The sequence below is a fragment of the Lemur catta genome, chromosome 12 (assembly GCF_020740605.2).
Source record: "Lemur catta isolate mLemCat1 chromosome 12, mLemCat1.pri, whole genome shotgun sequence".
Classification (NCBI taxonomy): Eukaryota; Metazoa; Chordata; class Mammalia; order Primates; family Lemuridae; genus Lemur; species Lemur catta.
The window spans coordinates 578,288-595,050 of record NC_059139.1 but is presented as its reverse complement, the minus strand read 5'-3'; the positions used below and the strand labels follow the sequence as shown (position 1 = coordinate 595,050).

The following is a 16,763-nucleotide window of genomic DNA, read 5'->3' as shown; positions in this document are numbered from 1 at the left end:
CGGAGGTGGGGGCGGGGTCGCAGGGACCGGGTCCCGGAGGTGGGGGCGGGGTCGCAGGGACGGGGGTCCCGGAGGTGGGGGCGGGGGTCGCAGGGACCGGGTCCCGGAGGTGGGGGCGGGGTCGCAGGGACCGGGTCCCGGAGGTGGGGGCGGGGTCGCAGGGACCGGGTCCCGGAGGTGGGGGCGGGGTCCCAGGGACCGGGTCCCGGAGGTGGGGGCGGGGTCCCAGGGACGGGGTTCCCGGAGGGGGGGGCGGGGTCGCAGGGACCGGGTCCCGGAGGTGGGGGCGGGGTCCCAGGGACGGGGGTCCCGGAGGTGGGGGCGGGGTCGCATGGACCCGGTCCTGGAGGTGGGGTCGGGGTCCCAGGGACCGGGTCCCGGAGGTGGGGGCGGGGTCGCAGGGACCGGGTCCCGGAGGTGGGGGCGGGGGTCCCAGGGACGGGGGTCCCGGAGGTGGGGGCGGGGTCGCAGGGACCGGGTCCCGGAGGTGAGGGCGGGGTCCCAGGGACGGGGGGGTCCTGAAGGTGGGGGCGGGGTCCCTCTGGCTTGCATCTGGGGCAGGTAGTCTGTGTGTGCCGGGGGGTGGACAGCAGTCCTGGGAGTATTGGGGGTGGGAAATCAGGCTCCTGGGTCCCAGATCCAGTCTTGTTCCCTCGCTTCACCGGGTGGTGTATACAGTGTCCCACACAGCCTCTCCCCGCCAGGCTAAAGTCGTTTGAAAGGGACCTGCAGCTCACTTTGGAAGGAGTGGGGAGGAAGGGAGGGAGTGACCCTTGCCATTGTGGGCCTGCTCCTCCATCTTTCCCGGAGGGTCTTGGCAGTCCCCTGCTGTACGCCTTCCCGAGGCCAGTACATCACCCTCTCAGGCCTTGGTGTGCTCCTGGTAATGCCCATCCACTGGACCGGCCCTTCCCACTCCGGTGGCAGGAGCTTGCCCCTAGCCACACGGTGAAGCTCACAGTCCGTGTCTCTGCAGACTATGCCGACAAGCCTTTGGAGAAGCCCCTGAAGCTGGTCCTGAAGGTCGGAGGGAGTGAGGTGACCGAGCTCTCAGGGTCCGGCCACGACTCCAGCTACTACGATGACAGGTCAGATCATGAGCGAGAAAGGCACAAAGAGAAAAAGAAAAAGAAAAAGAAGAAGTCAGAGAAGGAGAAGCATCTTGGTGACGAGGAGAGGAGGAAGCGAAAGGTGAGGCAGAGCCGGCGGGTGGCGGCCGCTCGGCTGCTGCAGAGCTGGGGCTCAGCGTGTCTGCGGGGCATGGGGAGCGGGTGCAGGAAGCCCCTCGGCTGACCGGTCTCAGGGGCGTCTTTGTGAGGGAGGGAATCGTGGGCAAGGAGGGTCTCTGAGGGAGGGTTTTTCTCTCATGGCTTCTTGTTTTCCCTGGAAACTGAGGAGGTGGTTGGGAAGTGTGTTTAGTCCCCGCTGTCCCCAGCCTGGGGTGAGGTCCCCAACCATGCCTGCTGCTCACTCCTTTGGCTCTACCTCCCAGGAGGAGAAGAAGCGGAAACGAGAGAAGGAACACTGTGATACAGAGGGAGAGGCCGACGACTTTGACCCTGGGAGGAAGGTGGAGGTGGAGCCGCCCCCGGACCGGCCAGTGCGAGCGTGCCGGACACAGCCAGGCAAGGCTCTGCCCAGTCAGGGACTCTCCTGGTGCTCAGAGCTCCCCGTTGGAAGTTAAGGGTCGGCACCACATCCTCTTGCTTTGGGGAGAAGCGTGGGAAGAAAGAGAGCTGGCATTTTCTCTTCCAGGGCCTCGTGCCAGGTGTCCCCTGGACACAGGGCTCCTGCCAGCATCTTTGAACGTCCAGAGCTTGAGCAGGGTTTGGCCAGTTACCACTCAATGATCTTAAGTTTTGATTTGCTTTGTTAACCCATGAGGTAAGTAATAATGGTTCATACGTTTTTTAAAGACTTCCAAAAGGAAACAGAAGATCTATGCCATGAGCCCTCCCATGTGTGACCTATAAAGCCTGGACTATTTTTTATGGTTTTTTTAGGGACAGGATCTCACTTTGTCACCCAGGCTGGAGTGCAGTGGTGTGATCATAGCTCACAGCAGCCTCAAACTCCTAGGACTCAAGTGATCCTTCTGCCTCAGCCTCCTGGGTAGCTAGGACTGCAGGTGTGCGCCACCACGTTTAGCTAATTTTTAAATTTTTTGTAGAGATGGGGTCTCACTATGTTGCGTAGGCTGGTCTCAAATTCTGGGCTCAGGCAATTGTCCTGCCTCATCCTCCGAAAGCACTAGGATTATGGCACCAGCCATTGTGCCCAGCCCCAGACTATTTTTTATTTGGCCTTTACAGAAAAGCTCTGCCAACCCTGGGTCTAAAAGTCTGGCTTTATGTGCTCTTACTACCCAAAATAGAGCAGCATCAAAAAGTAGCCCCATGATGGTGAGACTCGTAAGAGATGCACACAGTTCCCATTAGGAAGAAGGAACCTAAAGGCCCCAATGGTGGGTCTGAAATTGCTTTAAGTGGCCATAGGCTGGGGAGGGAAAAGGTTGGGGGCCTTCAGTGACATCTCTGCCATGGGCACCGTTGTCAGGGATGGAGTCTGGCCGGAATTCCCACCTGACGCTGTCCTTATGCACATGACTCAGTGATGGGGCTTTTGTACTTACAGCAGGGGGTGTCTCTTCCCAGTGAGTGGGAAGCATCTGGGGGTTCCCAGACTGTAGGGAAACTGAGGCAGTTGGGACATGGCACATCAGGGACGGGAGGAGGCCATCAGAAACCGTGCTGGCTCCACCAAAGGAGAGTTCTGGAATGCTCGTGACCCTCTGAGGCTATGGTCCTTTTGCTCTTCAGGCATTTCCTTTCTTTAATTTGGGTTTGACCGTGTGCAGTGTGCTGGGGAGCAGGGGTATCAGCGCAGTCGTCATGGGGAGGGGCTGCTGTTTTCTCGCAGCACCCCTCCCGCACACCAGTCGGCAGGGTAAATGGTAGCACTCGGGGCTGCTGCGGGCATGCCGCTGAGTACAGAAGGCTGGGCATGAAATAAGCAAACGGGTGGCCCTGTCTGCAAAGTCAGTGTAGTTGTTAGCCTCAGCCCCCATGGGGGCTCTATACCCGACAACTCCCCCAGTGCACCTGAGAGCTAATGATATGATGACACTTCTTGCACACACCTGAGTCATTCTCAGGAGGGTCACTCTCAGGAGCGTCGCTGTCAGGAACCTGCCCTGGGAGGCCCATTGTGGGCCCGGGGATATGGTTAATGGCTGCAGTCCTCATGAGAACCTCTGTGTGTGTGTGTGTGTGTGCGCGTGTGTGTGTGTGTGCGCGCGCCCCATTTTACAGGTAAGGACCATAAACATAACCAGAAGTTGAGGGACTGCAAGTGAAATGACAAGCAGTGAATTCAGGATCAGCCTCTATGTCCAAAGCCTTTGTTTTCTCCTTCGTGCCTTGTCTAGAATAGTGGTCTGAGCTGAAAACAGATTGAATCCTGACAGTCTCACGTTGTTGACTGACGGGCTCTGGGTATCGTAGGGGGCTTTGAGGCTGACGCCGTGGGAGCCCTTCCCACCCAGCTGAGCCTAACGGGAGCCAAGGCCAAGTCTGATTTATCTTCGTATCCTCACCCTTGATTGAACTTAAAATGCCATGAAACATCTAGCAAATAGTGTGAGATGGGAGCTTTCTAACAGATAACAAAATGTTTGTATTTATTTTCATTGTTTTACTTTTTAAATTGTCAGCTGAAAGTGAGAGCACGCCTATTCAGCAACTGCTAGAGCACTTCCTCCGCCAGCTCCAGAGGTGAGACCTTGGGCGTTTCTAAAGAGCCTGTGTTTGGGGCATGTGCAACGTCATCTTTCTTTTCTGAGGTGTCACCCCCCAGCCCCGTCACCTTCACTAGGCACAGCCCTGTCCCGCTGGAGTGGGCGTGTGCCGTGCGGAGTGGGCGCCGGGTCATGGGAGCAGAGCAGGGAGGGCTGCCAGAGTCCTGGGCCCTGGCCATTCCGAAGTCATGGCGCCTGTCAGGGCGGGAGCTGGGACAATGACAGGACCCAGAGCGCTTGAGGGGGACTTTTTGTTGTATCCAAAGTACCTATCATAATCTTAAAAGGCATACCTTTAATATTTTTAATTTTTAAGAAATAAAGTTTGGTCAATTATATCGAATTTTTGGATTATATGGAATTTAGTATCATCTAGAAATCTAGGATTTAGAGTGGTTTTTTTGTTTTTTTGTTTTTGAGACAGAGTCTCACTCTGTTGCCTGGGCCAAAGTGCTATGGCGTCAGCCTAGCTCACAACCTCAGACTCCTGGGCTCAAGCGATCCTCCTGCCTCAGCCTCCTGAGTAGCTGGGACTACAGGCATGCGCTAATTTTTCTATATATATTTTTAGCTGTCCATATAATTTCTTTGTATTTGTAGTAGAGACGGGGTCTCGCTCTTGCTCAGGCTGGTCTCGAACTCTTGAGCTCGAACGATCCACCCGCCTCGGCCTCCTATATAGTGCTGGGATTACAGGCGTGAACCACTGCACCCAGCTAGGGTGTTTTTGTTTTAAGTGAAAATGTCTTTGCTTTCAGGAAAGATCCTCATGGATTTTTTGCTTTTCCTGTCACGGATGCAATTGCTCCTGGGTATTCAATGATAATAAAACATCCGATGGATTTTGGCACAATGAAAGACAAAATTGTAGCTAACGAATATAAGTCAGTCACGGAATTTAAGGTAAACGCATTTCATTTCCTGAAGTAATTGTGATAGAGCTCTGTGTTTGTGTCCAGCGAATAGGCCTTTCACCTGCGCTCACTTCTGGTTTAGTGCAGACGGGCGTTTCTGTGCTGGGTGATGTGTCACCAGCCCAGCGTGGAGCCACTGGCTTGGTTGTAAACATTGTCTCTGTCTCTTGGTCTAGAAGCTAGAGTGTGTGTCATACGCTGTTAGAAACGTGGTGTTTTCCTTTCTTCTGTAAGCTGCTGTCCTGGCACAGACGGCACGTGTGGGTTCAGGCAATGCCATGTCCAGTTTGGCCTGGCTTGAGAATGGATATTTTTAGAAACATAATTTTCCACTTCTTAGTTTTTTCTTGTAATAATTGGGTGTTAATTTTTTTAGAATAATAAATTTTTATACCTCTTGAGTACTTTGCCCTTAACTCTATTTCTTGGTACTGGCTGTGAGAGCTAGAAATTGCTTATTGACTTTGAAATCAGGGAAAAAAGCCCAGATGGATGCCTGATAACTTTGGCATTAATGTCATTTAGGAAAAGGCATTAAGTTTCTTTTTTAGGTTTGGTTAACTTTGGGAAAGGTTGACTGTTCGATTTTCTGTTTTAATGTCCTGGAGACACTGACTGAAGGGTTTGCTGACTCAGAAGCGCAGCGCGACGGGCGGGAAGGGCAGAGGGGGAGTCGGTGGGGGCTGGGGCAGAGCTGCAGGTCCTCAGCAAGAGCACTCGGGATGTGTGACAAGTGTGGGGCCTCAGCCTCAGGACAGGCCCTGGGGACACTGCTCAGCTGGCTGTGAGGGCAGTGTGGCTTGGGAGGGCCCAGGTGGCGCCCCGTCTGCTCGGGCAGCCGGCGGCCTCGCGGTCGGCATCTGGCCTGACGACATGGTTCAGCTGCCAGAGGCGTGTGCTGAGGTCGGGCACGATAGCAAAGTGCAGAATGATTCGCTGTTGCTGTGAGTTGTTCGGTGATGCCTCCTTATTTCCTAGTAGTTCCAGGGCACTGTGTGTCAAGAAGGTTTTAAATTCTGTTCTGTGGAAAAACTGAGAGACGGAAGACATTACTGTGCCGCACCCTCCCGTCGTCCCTTGGCTTTACTTAAAAGAACTGGATAGTTGTTGCTTGTTCCTGTTTTTGTCCAAGTTCCTCCTCAAGAGAGGGAGGAGGGCTGGGGAAGACAAGGAAGCTCAGGGAACCCTCGTTTTCCCTCTTACGAGATGTGTTTATCATGCTCAAAAAGAAATTACAGATGTTGGCCAATCCTTCAGTGGAAAGTTTTTCTTGCAAGTGTTGACCAGTGAGCAACTGAGAATTTCTGAGTTCTTAAAAGTTATTTTTTAGGTGAGAGAGGCCAGTTTAATTGTTTTCTCTCAGTTTCAGCCTTTTGCTGTTGACTTCCTTTGACGGCATGGAGAAGTCTGCCGCGTCTGTGTGGCGTTGCGGACGTGGTAACACTGTTTCTCTCGTCTCTCCAGGCGGACTTCAAGCTGATGTGTGATAACGCAATGACCTACAACAGGCCGGACACCGTGTACTACAAGCTGGCCAAGAAGATCCTCCACGCCGGCTTCAAGATGATGAGCAAAGTAAGAGATCCGCTGGCGGCGCGGAGCCCGGGAAGCCAGAGCTCTGCTCTCCAGCCCGTGCGCCCAGCGGGACCTCACAGTGCCCTGCATGCTCCATCCACCGCCACCGCCATGGTGTTGGCCCTCCGCTCTAGGGTAGATGTCCCGGGCCGCCCTCTCCAGGCCTGCTCATGGCCTAGCTGTCACATCTCATTTAGGGTTGGCAGAAAGTTCTGGATCTGTTGATCTCGAGCCTGGGTGTCCGTCTTGCTGGGTTGCAGCCGGCCTGCACGGCTGCCTCCCCAGGTCCAGACGGGATCTCCTAGTTGTCCTCAGCCATCCCGAGCGGCTTCCCAGACCTGTGCCATGGGCCAGGCTGTGTGGGCCATGCGTAGGGGGGTACACGTGCCGTGTGCAGGGTGTGCGGCACTGCCGCGCTCCAGCCTGCTCCCCTCTGCCGGCCCTGAGCCCCCGTGACCGCCTTGTGCTGCGCCACTGCGGAGAGTTAGTGGTCAGGCCAGGTGAGGCTGTGGCCATCCCCATCCCATCCCATCGTCATGGCGCCTTGGCTGTGAGGGAGAGGTAAAGTCCCTGCTGCTCTGTCCTTTCTGATTCTAGGAGCGGCTGTTAGCTTTGAAGCGCAGCATGTCGTTTATGCAGGACATGGATTTTTCTCAGCAGGCTGCTCTGTTGGGCAATGAAGACCCAGCTGTTGAGGAACCTGTTCCTGAGGTTGTGCCGGTACAAGTAGAAACTGCCAAGAAATCCAAAAAGCCGAGTAGAGAAGTCATCAGGTAAAGGCTCCGTGGGCGCTGGGTCTGCCTGTCGGAGCTGAGCAGCCTTGATCGGGAAGGCGGGTGCTCTCAGGGTGACAACGGGGGCCCTGGCGTGGGGACTCCCGGAGTAGCTGGTCCCGCTGGAGGTGCACGGTCTGCTAGAACTCCGAGGTCTGTGTCCCACACCACTGCCATGAAGCACGAGGTGTGGGCCTGGCAGCCTGCGGGTGGAACGCTTTCTCAGACCCAGCATTTCAGAGGGAAGCGACTGTCCCTCCCTGGCCACCTGAGAGTGGGCGGCCGTGCTGTCTGGGTGATGTCACCATCCTTACCCACGCCGTCCACGTGCTGTTGTGTCCTGCCGCCATCGCAGCAGCTTGTTCCACTGAGGACAGCCCCTCCTGCCCACCCGCCACGTGTGCTGTCCGACCAGGTGTGCCCTGGCCCGGCCGGCCGGCTCTGCCTGTCTGCTGCAGGCTGTTTGTTGACGTCCTTAGCCCTCCCCCCCCCAGGAAGTCCCCTCCCATGCACGATGGCTGCTGACAACCTGGGCTGTGTCCCGTCCCAAAGTACCTGAGACATTGGGCCCACGCTGGGCAGCCGGCACTCTAGGCCTGTTCTCTTGCCGCCAGACGGCACAGGCTCCCGAGCTCCGGGCTTCCACAGCTGTGCCAGTGCTGCCCCCAGGGAGGGGCCTGCGGGCCAGCAGGTGTGGGAGCTGCCAGGTAGGCAGGAGCAGCAGCTCTCCAGGGCTCTGCTGCCTCCGCAGGTAGCAGCTGATTGGGGTGGTCCTTGAGGGAACCCTCTTATATCCAGAACCCACAGGGGTTCACATGGTACCCTTTGGTGGCAGAGCGTTGAAGTCCGTGTCATTAGTACAGATGCGCCTGACTTAAGGTTGGGCTGTGTCCGGATAAAACCATCGTAAGTTGAAAATGTCTTGTCAAATCTCCTGAAGTCCACCCGACTTCCGGAACGTAGCTCAGCCCCCCTTACCCTAACCACGCTCAGAAGCCTTCAGCCGCCTGTGGTTGGGCAGAATCATGTGACGCAAAGGCAGTCTTTGTAATGGCATCGAGCGTCTCTTGTAGATGGTCGCATACGTAAGGTTACAGAACTGGGCATTGGTTGTTTACCCTTGAGATCGGGGGGCCCTGGAGCTGTGGTTGCTGCTGCTGCCCACCCTCAGAGAGTGTTACGCAAAGTACGGTTTCTACAGACTGTGCATCACTTTTGGAACCGTCATAAAGCTGAAAAATTATAAGCAAATTATTGTGAGTCAGGGACCATCTGCACTGGTTTTGTTTGTGTTTTGGAGATGCGGTCTCACTCTGTCATGGGGCTGGAGTGCAGTGGTGTCATCATAGCTCACTGCAGCCTCCAACTCCTGGGCTCAAGTGATCCTCCTGCCTCAGCCTCCCAGAGTGCCGGGATAACAGGTGTGAGCCACCGCGCCAGGCCCTATGTTTGGTTTTAGTATCTTTGAGGAAATTCTAACAAGTCAGGGCCTTCCATTGTTTGTTTCCCAAAAGTGTGCCTGGTTTGTAGCCACCCTGCCTATTGACAGTGTGTGTGGGGCTCTCCTGGGGGGCGGAGGGGGCAGCAGAGGCCTGTGCTGGGGCTCGGCGTGTCTGCTCTGGGCACCGCCCTCCGACCACGGGCCAGCCCTCGGGTCCTGTGGCCTCAGTACATTTGGGGTTGAGGGGACCGAAGGGCGTCCACAAGACGTGTGTATGGCACACAGGCTGCTGACAGTGTCCTGATGAGGTCCCCACTCCTCTGCCACGGGAACATCGGTGCATCACTGGCTCGTGGCTGTGCCTGGGCCCCTCGGTCCCCTGACTCGAGAGAGTGCTGCTAGCCTGTGGCCTGGATTTGAGTGGTCCTGGTGCCGGGAGCCCACCCTTCATCTGTGTGGTCGAGTGGCAAAGTGACAGGACAGTACCTCCTCTGAAGCCCAGGTCTGCGTCTGTGCTGTGGGCAGCAGAGCACTCTGGGCCGAGATACTCACAGCCCCCAGCATTGCGTGTGGCCGTGTGCCGCCAGCCAAGCCTGAGGGCCGCCGTACTCTTGCCACTGCATGTCAGGGACACGTACAGGGTGTTCTCCTGGGCAGGGCTTGTCCCAGGCCTGCAGCTATCCCTTCGGCATTTGGATCCGGCCACATGCAGGGCAGGGAGGGAACCCACCCACCGGCTTCTAGAACCTTCCACAGGAGGGGAAGCTGCCTCCGTGGGTGCTGTGCCCTGAGCCTCTCAGCTGTTCTGAGTTTAGAGAACATGGGGAACCAGGCCACCTGCTGAGGTCTTGGCGTGTTCCCCGGCCGCTCCTGGGGCAGCAGCTCTCCACCAGCCCCGCCACGACGGCACAGGCCTCGCCCGCCCTGCCGCCAGCGCCGCGCTCAGCCCGCGAGGGGGACTGGGCCGCTTTTTCTAGTGGTGCCTGTAATGATTAACCGTGTGGCTTCTGTCAACTTTTGCTGCTTTTATTGCTATTAAAGTGACGGAAGTGTTCAGCAGAACCGTGAGAAACATGGAGCGTCTCTGTGGCCTCCGCTTGCTTTTCCTCTGGGTCAGAGAGTCTCGTCTTGATACGCTTAGAACAGGGGAGCCGCTGGGCAGTAGGAGTTGCCGCGTGCTCTGAGCCCCAAACCCGGTGTCAGGGGAGTGTGGTAGATGCGGGCTGGGCACCGCCTGGCGGGTGGGTATGTGGCGGGACGCCGTCTCCAGTGACAGGTGTCCCCGCCCGCCTTGCAGCTGTGTGTTCGAGCCTGAGGGCAACGCCTGCAGCCTGACCGACAGCACCGCGGAGGAGCACGTGCTGGCGCTGGTGGAGCACGCGGCCGACGAGGCGCGGGACAGGATCAACCGGTTCCTCCCAGGCGGCAAGGTAGTGCTCCGGGGAGCCCCCGGGAGGGGCTGCTCGGCCCAGGGCTGGGTGTGTGTCCTTCCAGGGGGGGCTTCGCGCCCTGGCACGGCCACCAGGTTGGGACATTAACACTGGGACGTCGTGGGGTCCAGGCCAGAAGCACACGCTGCTGTGGCCCCTTGTGTGGGAGTGGGCTCCTCCAGCTCAGAGGGGTCTGGGTGCCTGGCCGGCAGGGCCCTGCGGGCATGGCGTGGCGTGGCGTGGCGTGCAGCGTCCTCGCTGCATCCTGGTGGGGGCTCCCCGCTGGCCTCTCCACTGCAGGCCACCCCTTTCCCTTCGCGGTGAGTGTCCTCTCGCACGTGTTTGTGGGGGGCTCGGGCCTCTGAGAGCCCCTCAGTCACGCGGGGGTTGAGCTTGGGCCCCGCAGGTCCCGGCTACCGTGCTGTGGCTGCAGTGCACCACCTGTGCCGGGTGTGGCCGGGGGGAGCCAGTCCAGCGGACCCTCTGTCCGTGAATGAGGCCCTGCTGTCCTGAGCATGCCTCCCTTCTGTCACCAGAGGTTCTGGACCAAGCATGTCTGATGGAAACAGAACACGAGGCGTGTTAGCAATTTTAAGCTTTCTGGTGGCCATGTTAACAAAAGTAGAGGGATGCAGGTGACATGAGTCTTACTGTTTTATATGACCTGATATATGCAAAATCTTACTTTTCAACATGTAATCTGTACACACACTTAACTGGAACTTTACGTTGTGTATTTTATATTAAGCTTTGAAAATGCACATTGCTTTGTACGAAAAGACTGTTGAATGATAACATTTTACATATGTCAGGTTGTATAAAGTATATTAAGGTTGCTTTTGCCTGCTTCTGTTTGCTTCTTTTAACATGCCTGTTAGAAAGTTTGGACGTGCCTGCATGGCTTCAGGGTCGGTCTGCAGGACGGCGTTGGTGTGCACCGTGTTGTGTGCTGCCTGGGAGTGGCCGTCGCTCCGGGGAGCCCGGGTTCCTTTCCTGGAGAACCCTGTTTGGAAAGCAGGACTTGGATGCCGGGCGAGTTCCTCTCAGCAGAGAGCTGGGAAACACGTGTGTGTGGGGGTGCGGCACAGACGTGTGCTCTGCTTACAGGAGAAGGTCTGTTGACCCCCGTGCTTACATGGACCAAAAACCATGTTTCTACAGTGGAACCTCCGGACCCACACGACACCATAGGGTCCGCTTCGCTTTTCTCCCTTTCAGTTTTGTACCTGCTGTGAGAAGCCGAGTCCCTTCACGTGTTTGTTTGCTTGGTGCCCTGTGGTAGCGGGTCTGCCCCCTCCTCCCCGTCCCGTGCCCACTCAGCTCTCTGGGCTCCGACACTCCCCGGGCCGCTGTTCCTGCATGACACCCGGCCCGGCCACCCCGCACGACAGCCCCACCAGCAGGAGCCACCTCTTCCCAGACCCTCCTGGTGGCCGTGGGCAGAGTGAGGCGCTGGCTCCCCTGGCCGCCAGGGCGGTCCGATGCCTGTCGCGCGGCTGGCTCGCTCCGTCACGTGTTGTTCAGGCTTGTGGGCAATTTTAAGTGTTGATTCCTGGCACCAGGTTTTGTTTCAACAGCACCCCCTTTAGGGGCCACGAGGACCCTGGGGAGTCCTTTCATTGCACACATGTGCACTCTTGTTTGCAGGTTAGTCTTAAATTCCAGGGAACCGCATGCGAGGGCCTCTGTGGCGTCTGCTCACGGAGAGCTCCTCGCCTGTGGCCTTCAGGATTTCCCACGCCGAGCCTTGCTGGCGGCCTCCGTGGAAAACTGGGGACCGCGTGCTGGTGCTGAGGCGCAGACTCTGAGCCGGTGCTCCCTTCCAGGTGGGCTACCTGAAGCGGAGCGGGGATGGCAGCCTGCTCTACAGCGTGGTCAACACGGCCGAGCCGGATGCCGACGGTGGGTGCCCGCGTGGGCCGGGTCCCTGCCCCTGCACGCCACCCTCCAACCTGCACCCGCACTCAGGGATGCAGGGAGCCTCGTGCGTGTTTGGATGCCGCGCCGTGGCCCGGGGCAGCATGGGATGCTGTCCGCCTGCATCCCTGCCCGAGGGAGGCCTGGACGGGGTCCTGCGGGTGCCCTGGGGGAGTGGCAGGACTTGGGCGGTGCCCCTGGAGGGCTGCTGGGAGGTCCTCACGGCTGAGCTCGGCTGACATCATGAAAGGTTGACGACCCAAGTTCAGTCTTCACCAAAAACCAGATTGCTGAATAACTTCTGTTCCTTAAAGCTAGAAAGTGGTTTTAGGAGACGAGGTCCATTGGATAGCTACACCAGGGAAGATGTTGGAGGGGGACGTGAACACTGGGTCCACCCAGCCCGATAGGGGCGTTTCCATGGTGTCAAAGAGGTGTCTTTGCACTGTTCCACCTCCTTGGGAGCAGTTCAGAGGCGTGTCCTTTGAAGAAAATGCATCTCACGTGGATTTCAAGTGCACGTATGGGCACCGTGAGGACAGGGAAGCCCCGCGAGGGTGGCCTTTGGACGTTCCCACTTTTCCTTGGTCTCGTCCACACGCATGTGGGGCAGCCTCGCGTGCCTGAGAGAGACCCAGCGTGTGCAGACTATAAACTGTGGCGAGTCTTTCATCTGTAGCTCATTGTCCTGAAGAGCATAGACAGGTTGCTCAATACTTAGCTCAGACAGAGAGCTGGCTCGAGGTTGCGACTGGGAATTGGGGAATCCCTGCTCAGATGGCGTGAGTGGTGTGTGAGTGATGAATCTCCGCAGAGCAAGCCTGCGGTCAGGGCGAGGCACGGGGTGCAGGCTCCACGCATGTGCCTTGGGCGTGGAGGGTGAGATTTCTTCTGGAGGTGCTGGGTGAGCAGCTGGAAAATGTTAAAAGTATTGCTGGTGTGGTGGCCAGATGCAAAACCTTTCATGATGTTTGGTGTAATTATGAAATTGAAATAGTTTTGAGAATCGTAGTTGGGTTTTGCAAGTTCATTGTTTGGGGGTCATCGTACAGTCCCTGCCTGTGCCCTGCCCCCGCCTGGCAGATCCGCCTCGGGGCAGAGAAAGCGCTTATGGTCTGCCGTGTCCCTTGTTGCAGAAGAGGAGACCCACCCCGTGGACCTGAGCTCGCTGTCCAGTAAGCTGCTGCCCGGCTTCACCACGCTGGGCTTCAAAGACGAGAGAAGGAACAAAGGTAAACATGCGGCCCCGTCCACGCTGCCAGCAGTAGCTCGGGGAGGGCAGGGATTTAGTGGAGTAGCTCCCGTTCCTGCTTTGAGGTTTTCCTCATGCACCTTTATTACTGTCTGGATTCATACTGTAGCCCTGATGAGATCAGGGTCAGTGAAAGTGACAGGCATGGAAGTCGCGTTGGGTTGGCGTCTCTGCTTTAAAGACGTGCAGTGAGCACCTTGGCTCCCATCACCTGGGAGTAGCCTTGGTTGGCGTTGCGCATCCTGGCACTTCCTGTCGCCACTGCGTTTGCAGGACGGCCTCTGGGGGTCAGTACCTGTGACCCCTGGGACCCGGCTCTCTCCTGTCAGGTCCCCTCCTCCCGTCTCTGTCACTGCGTCTGTCTGCGTTGCCACTGGAGCCCCCGATGCCCCGCGCTCCGTCTCTGCCATGCCAGGGTGCTCTCTGGAGGGACAGTGGGGTCCCCCCAGACAGCTGCACAGACCCTGTCCCTGCCCTCCCGTCCCTGTCCTCCCCCTCTCACCACCACCCACACCATCTCCCGCCAACAGGACAGCTCGCCGCGCCCACCAACCCATAGCCTTGGCTCAGGGCCACCTTCTTTCTGGAATGTTCTTTTCTCCTGCTCTGGGTGTTAAAATTCTCCCTGCTCTGGGGCCTTCCTTGAAGTGAAGCCCCTAGCGGGTAGTCGGTCCCCTCACCTGCACCAGCCCCACCCTCACCCCAGACCCTCCTTCGCTGCTGTGGGGTCTCACGCTCTGCCTCGAGGACATCGCTTGTCCTGCCCCTCTGACAGTCCCCAGTTGTCAGCTGCAGTGGTTCTGTGCACGGGGACACTTGGCAATGTCTGGAGACGTTCTGGTTGTCACACAGGGATGTGGTGCTGGCGTCCAGCAGGAGAGGCCAGGTGTGCTGCCAGCTCCCCGTAGGACTCAAGAGGGAGGTCCTGGCCATGCGCAGCTGAGAAGCCCCACGCGACACGGGCCGCCGGGCTCCTTTGTGTCCCCTCAGCAGTACCAGCCCCGCGCACCGTCTGGTCCCGGCAGTGCCTGTGGGTTGGCATCGCGTGAGCTGGCGGGCCGGCGCCCTGTGCCCGCGTCACTGACCAGGCACCGCGGAGCTCTGGCGCCCACAGAGCCCCTCCCTGGCAGAGAGTTACACAGTTTCCCTGTGGCTGTGGCCTGCGGAGGCACAGCCAGGGCCGGTGACTGTGCTTGGCTGGTCACTCGCGGAAAACCCGCTGTGCCTGGGAGCAGGAAGGTCGGAGAGGAAGCAGGAGGGCCAGGACGGCGGCCAGTGCGGTCGCTCAGCCCTGGCACGGTGGGGAGGGGCTGCGCTCAGTGTCCTTCCAGGGAGCCCGACGTCCTTCCTGTCCCTCTTCCGCAGTCACGTTCCTCTCCAGCGCCAGCTCCGCGCTGTCCACGCAGAACAACTCAGTGTTTGGCGACTTGAAGTCGGAGGAGACGGAGCTGCTGTACTCGGCCTACGGGGACGAGACGGGCGTGCAGTGTGCACTGAGGTGAGCCCTGGCCGCGTGCGGCGCCAGCCGCCTCCCGGGGAGGATTCGGGGCGCGGCCTGTGAGCGTGAGGCAGGTCCAGGCGGCCCAGAAACCTGTGTTTGCAGTCTGCTCCGCACTGCCACAGGCCGGTCTCGAACCCCAGCCTCAAGTTCAGGGAGGCCACGGTCTGGGTGTGGCCTATGAAGAAAGCATGTTCGGCAGGAGTTTGGCTTTGTGGCTGTGCTCTCATGTGCTGCTTGGCGGCTGCGTCCGTTTGCTTGGGCCACAGTAACGAAGTGTCACATGCTGGGCGGCTTAGAAACGGGAGCTTATTGTCCCTCAGTTCTGGGGCCTGGAAGTCCGAGCCCTGCTGTGGGCAGGGCTGGTGTGTGCTGAGGCGTCTCCGGGGCGTGGAAACACCGTCTCCTCCCTGTGTCCTCACATGGGCGATCCTCTGTGTGTCTGTGTCCTCGTCTCTTGTAGGGACACCAGTCACATGGGCTCAGGGCCCACCTGCGTGACCTCAGTTTACCCAGCTCTAAGTTCAGTCACGTCCCGGGGTGCTGGGTCCAGACTTCAAGTTGTGAACTTTTTAGGGAGAGACAGTTCAGCCCCGAACAGAAACTAAAATAGAATATTAAAATCACAAATGTGGTACTGCATTTTCTTAGAAGTTTTTTGTGTGTATTTTCTAGTTTTCTGTGGCAAAATAAAAAGTGGGTCACACTTGTAGAATTTTAGTAATTTTTTATGAGAGAAGTAATTTTAGTAGCCACTAAGAAATGGAATCTTTACATATCAGATCTTTGTTTCAGTTTTAAACGAACACAGAATATATTTGCAGAATAAACAAGAACTCAGAATTCTCATAGGAGAGGGTTGTGTCCTGACTACGAGTTAAAGGGCCAGTTACCCCCCAGTCCCCACCACGGAGCCTCCCCCAGGTGGGGCCCAGAGGCCTCAGTTCCCCTCCTGGTGCCCTGTGAGTAGCTCTCGGCGCTGCAGGGCGACTGTCACTTGTCCGTGTGGTGCAGCCGGCTCCAGACTGCTTGCGTCCCTAGAACACGCAGCCCCAGAACCTGCCCTAGAGCGCACAGTCCCACCTCGCTGCGCCGCCGAGGGCGTGGCCACGGTGCTCGCCTCTGGCTGCAGGACACGGCGCACGGAACTGCCACAGACGCCTGCCCTGGGGCTCTTGCCGCACGCCAGGATCAGCGAGGTCATCGTGGCCGGGCACAGTCCCAGGCCATGAAGGCCCATGCTCCTGCCACTGCCTCCTGTCGCCCAGGCCCGGCTCCCGGACAGCCGCCTCCGAGTTTGTGTGTGTGGAGCTCTGCAGCCCGGGGAGCCCTTCCGAGGCTCTGGCTTGGCGCTTGGATTCTAGGACTGTGGGTTTTTGTTCCTGCTCACTTTCAGGATTTTGTTCATTCTATTGTTTTGTTAGTGCCTCATGTGGCCCAGATGGAGCTGACAGTGAAGGGTGTGCGGTGGGAGTCCCACCCCCAGCCGTGCGCCACTCACGGCACGTGGCCACCCACCACCGCGCCCTTCCCTGACATCCTGCTTGGACTGGAGTCAGCGCCGCCTGTGTGTGTCACTGTGTGTCACGGGTGTGTGTGCGTGTGTGTGTGTCACAGGGTGTGTGTGTGATGGTGTGTATGTGTCACAGTGTGTGTGTGTGTCACAGTGTATGTGTGTGTCACTGTCATGGGGTGTGTGTGCATGTGTGTGTGTGTCTCTGTGTGTCACGGGGTGTGTGTGCATGTGTGTCTCACATGTGTGTGTGTGCGTGTGTGTGTGTGTGTCTCTGTGTCACGGGGTGTGTGTGCGTGTGTGTGTGTCTCTGTGTGTCACGGGGTGTGTGTGTGGTGTGTGATGGTGTGTGTCACAGTGTGTGTGTGTGTCACAGTGTATGTGTGTGTCACGGGGTGTGTGTGCGTGTGTATCACTGTGTGTCATGGGGTGTGTGTGTACGTGTGTGTGTCTGTGTCACGGGGCGTGTGTGTGTCTCTGTCACGGGGTGTGTGTGCGTGTGTGTGTCTCTGTGTGTCACGGGGTGTGTGTGCGTGTGTGTGTCTCTGTGTCACGGGGTGTGTGTGCGTGTGTGTGTGTGTCTCTGTGTGTCACGGGGTGTGTGTGCGTGTGTGTGTGTGTCTCTGTGTGTCACGGGGTGTGTGTGCATGTGTG

General features: G+C 57.8%; 1 protein-coding gene across 7 annotated transcripts in view; it reads left to right on the top strand.

Moving 5' to 3' along the window:
* The window catches only part of BRD9 (bromodomain containing 9), a 35,579-nt gene that overhangs the window by 351 nt on the left and 18,465 nt on the right, over positions 1 to 16,763 (top strand). For 5 of the 7 annotated variants that reach the window (XR_006738668.1, XM_045566502.1, XM_045566503.1 and 2 more), the window contains exons 2-11: positions 977 to 1,191; positions 1,493 to 1,625; positions 3,713 to 3,773; positions 4,555 to 4,699; positions 6,175 to 6,285; positions 6,883 to 7,058; positions 9,797 to 9,929; positions 11,756 to 11,831; positions 12,983 to 13,078; positions 14,464 to 14,596. Coding sequence is in view for 6 of the 7 variants with exons in the window: in XM_045566502.1 (XP_045422458.1) it covers positions 977 to 1,191; positions 1,493 to 1,625; positions 3,713 to 3,773; positions 4,555 to 4,699; positions 6,175 to 6,285; positions 6,883 to 7,058; positions 9,797 to 9,929; positions 11,756 to 11,831; positions 12,983 to 13,078; positions 14,464 to 14,596 (1,279 nt within the window). In the remaining variant the exon portion in view is untranslated. The remainder of the gene's footprint in view (positions 1 to 976; positions 1,192 to 1,492; positions 1,626 to 3,712; positions 3,774 to 4,554; positions 4,700 to 6,174; positions 6,286 to 6,882; positions 7,059 to 9,796; positions 9,930 to 11,755; positions 11,832 to 12,982; positions 13,079 to 14,463; positions 14,597 to 16,763) is intronic. The other 2 variants (XM_045566505.1, XM_045566506.1) reach the window with 2 other exon arrangements.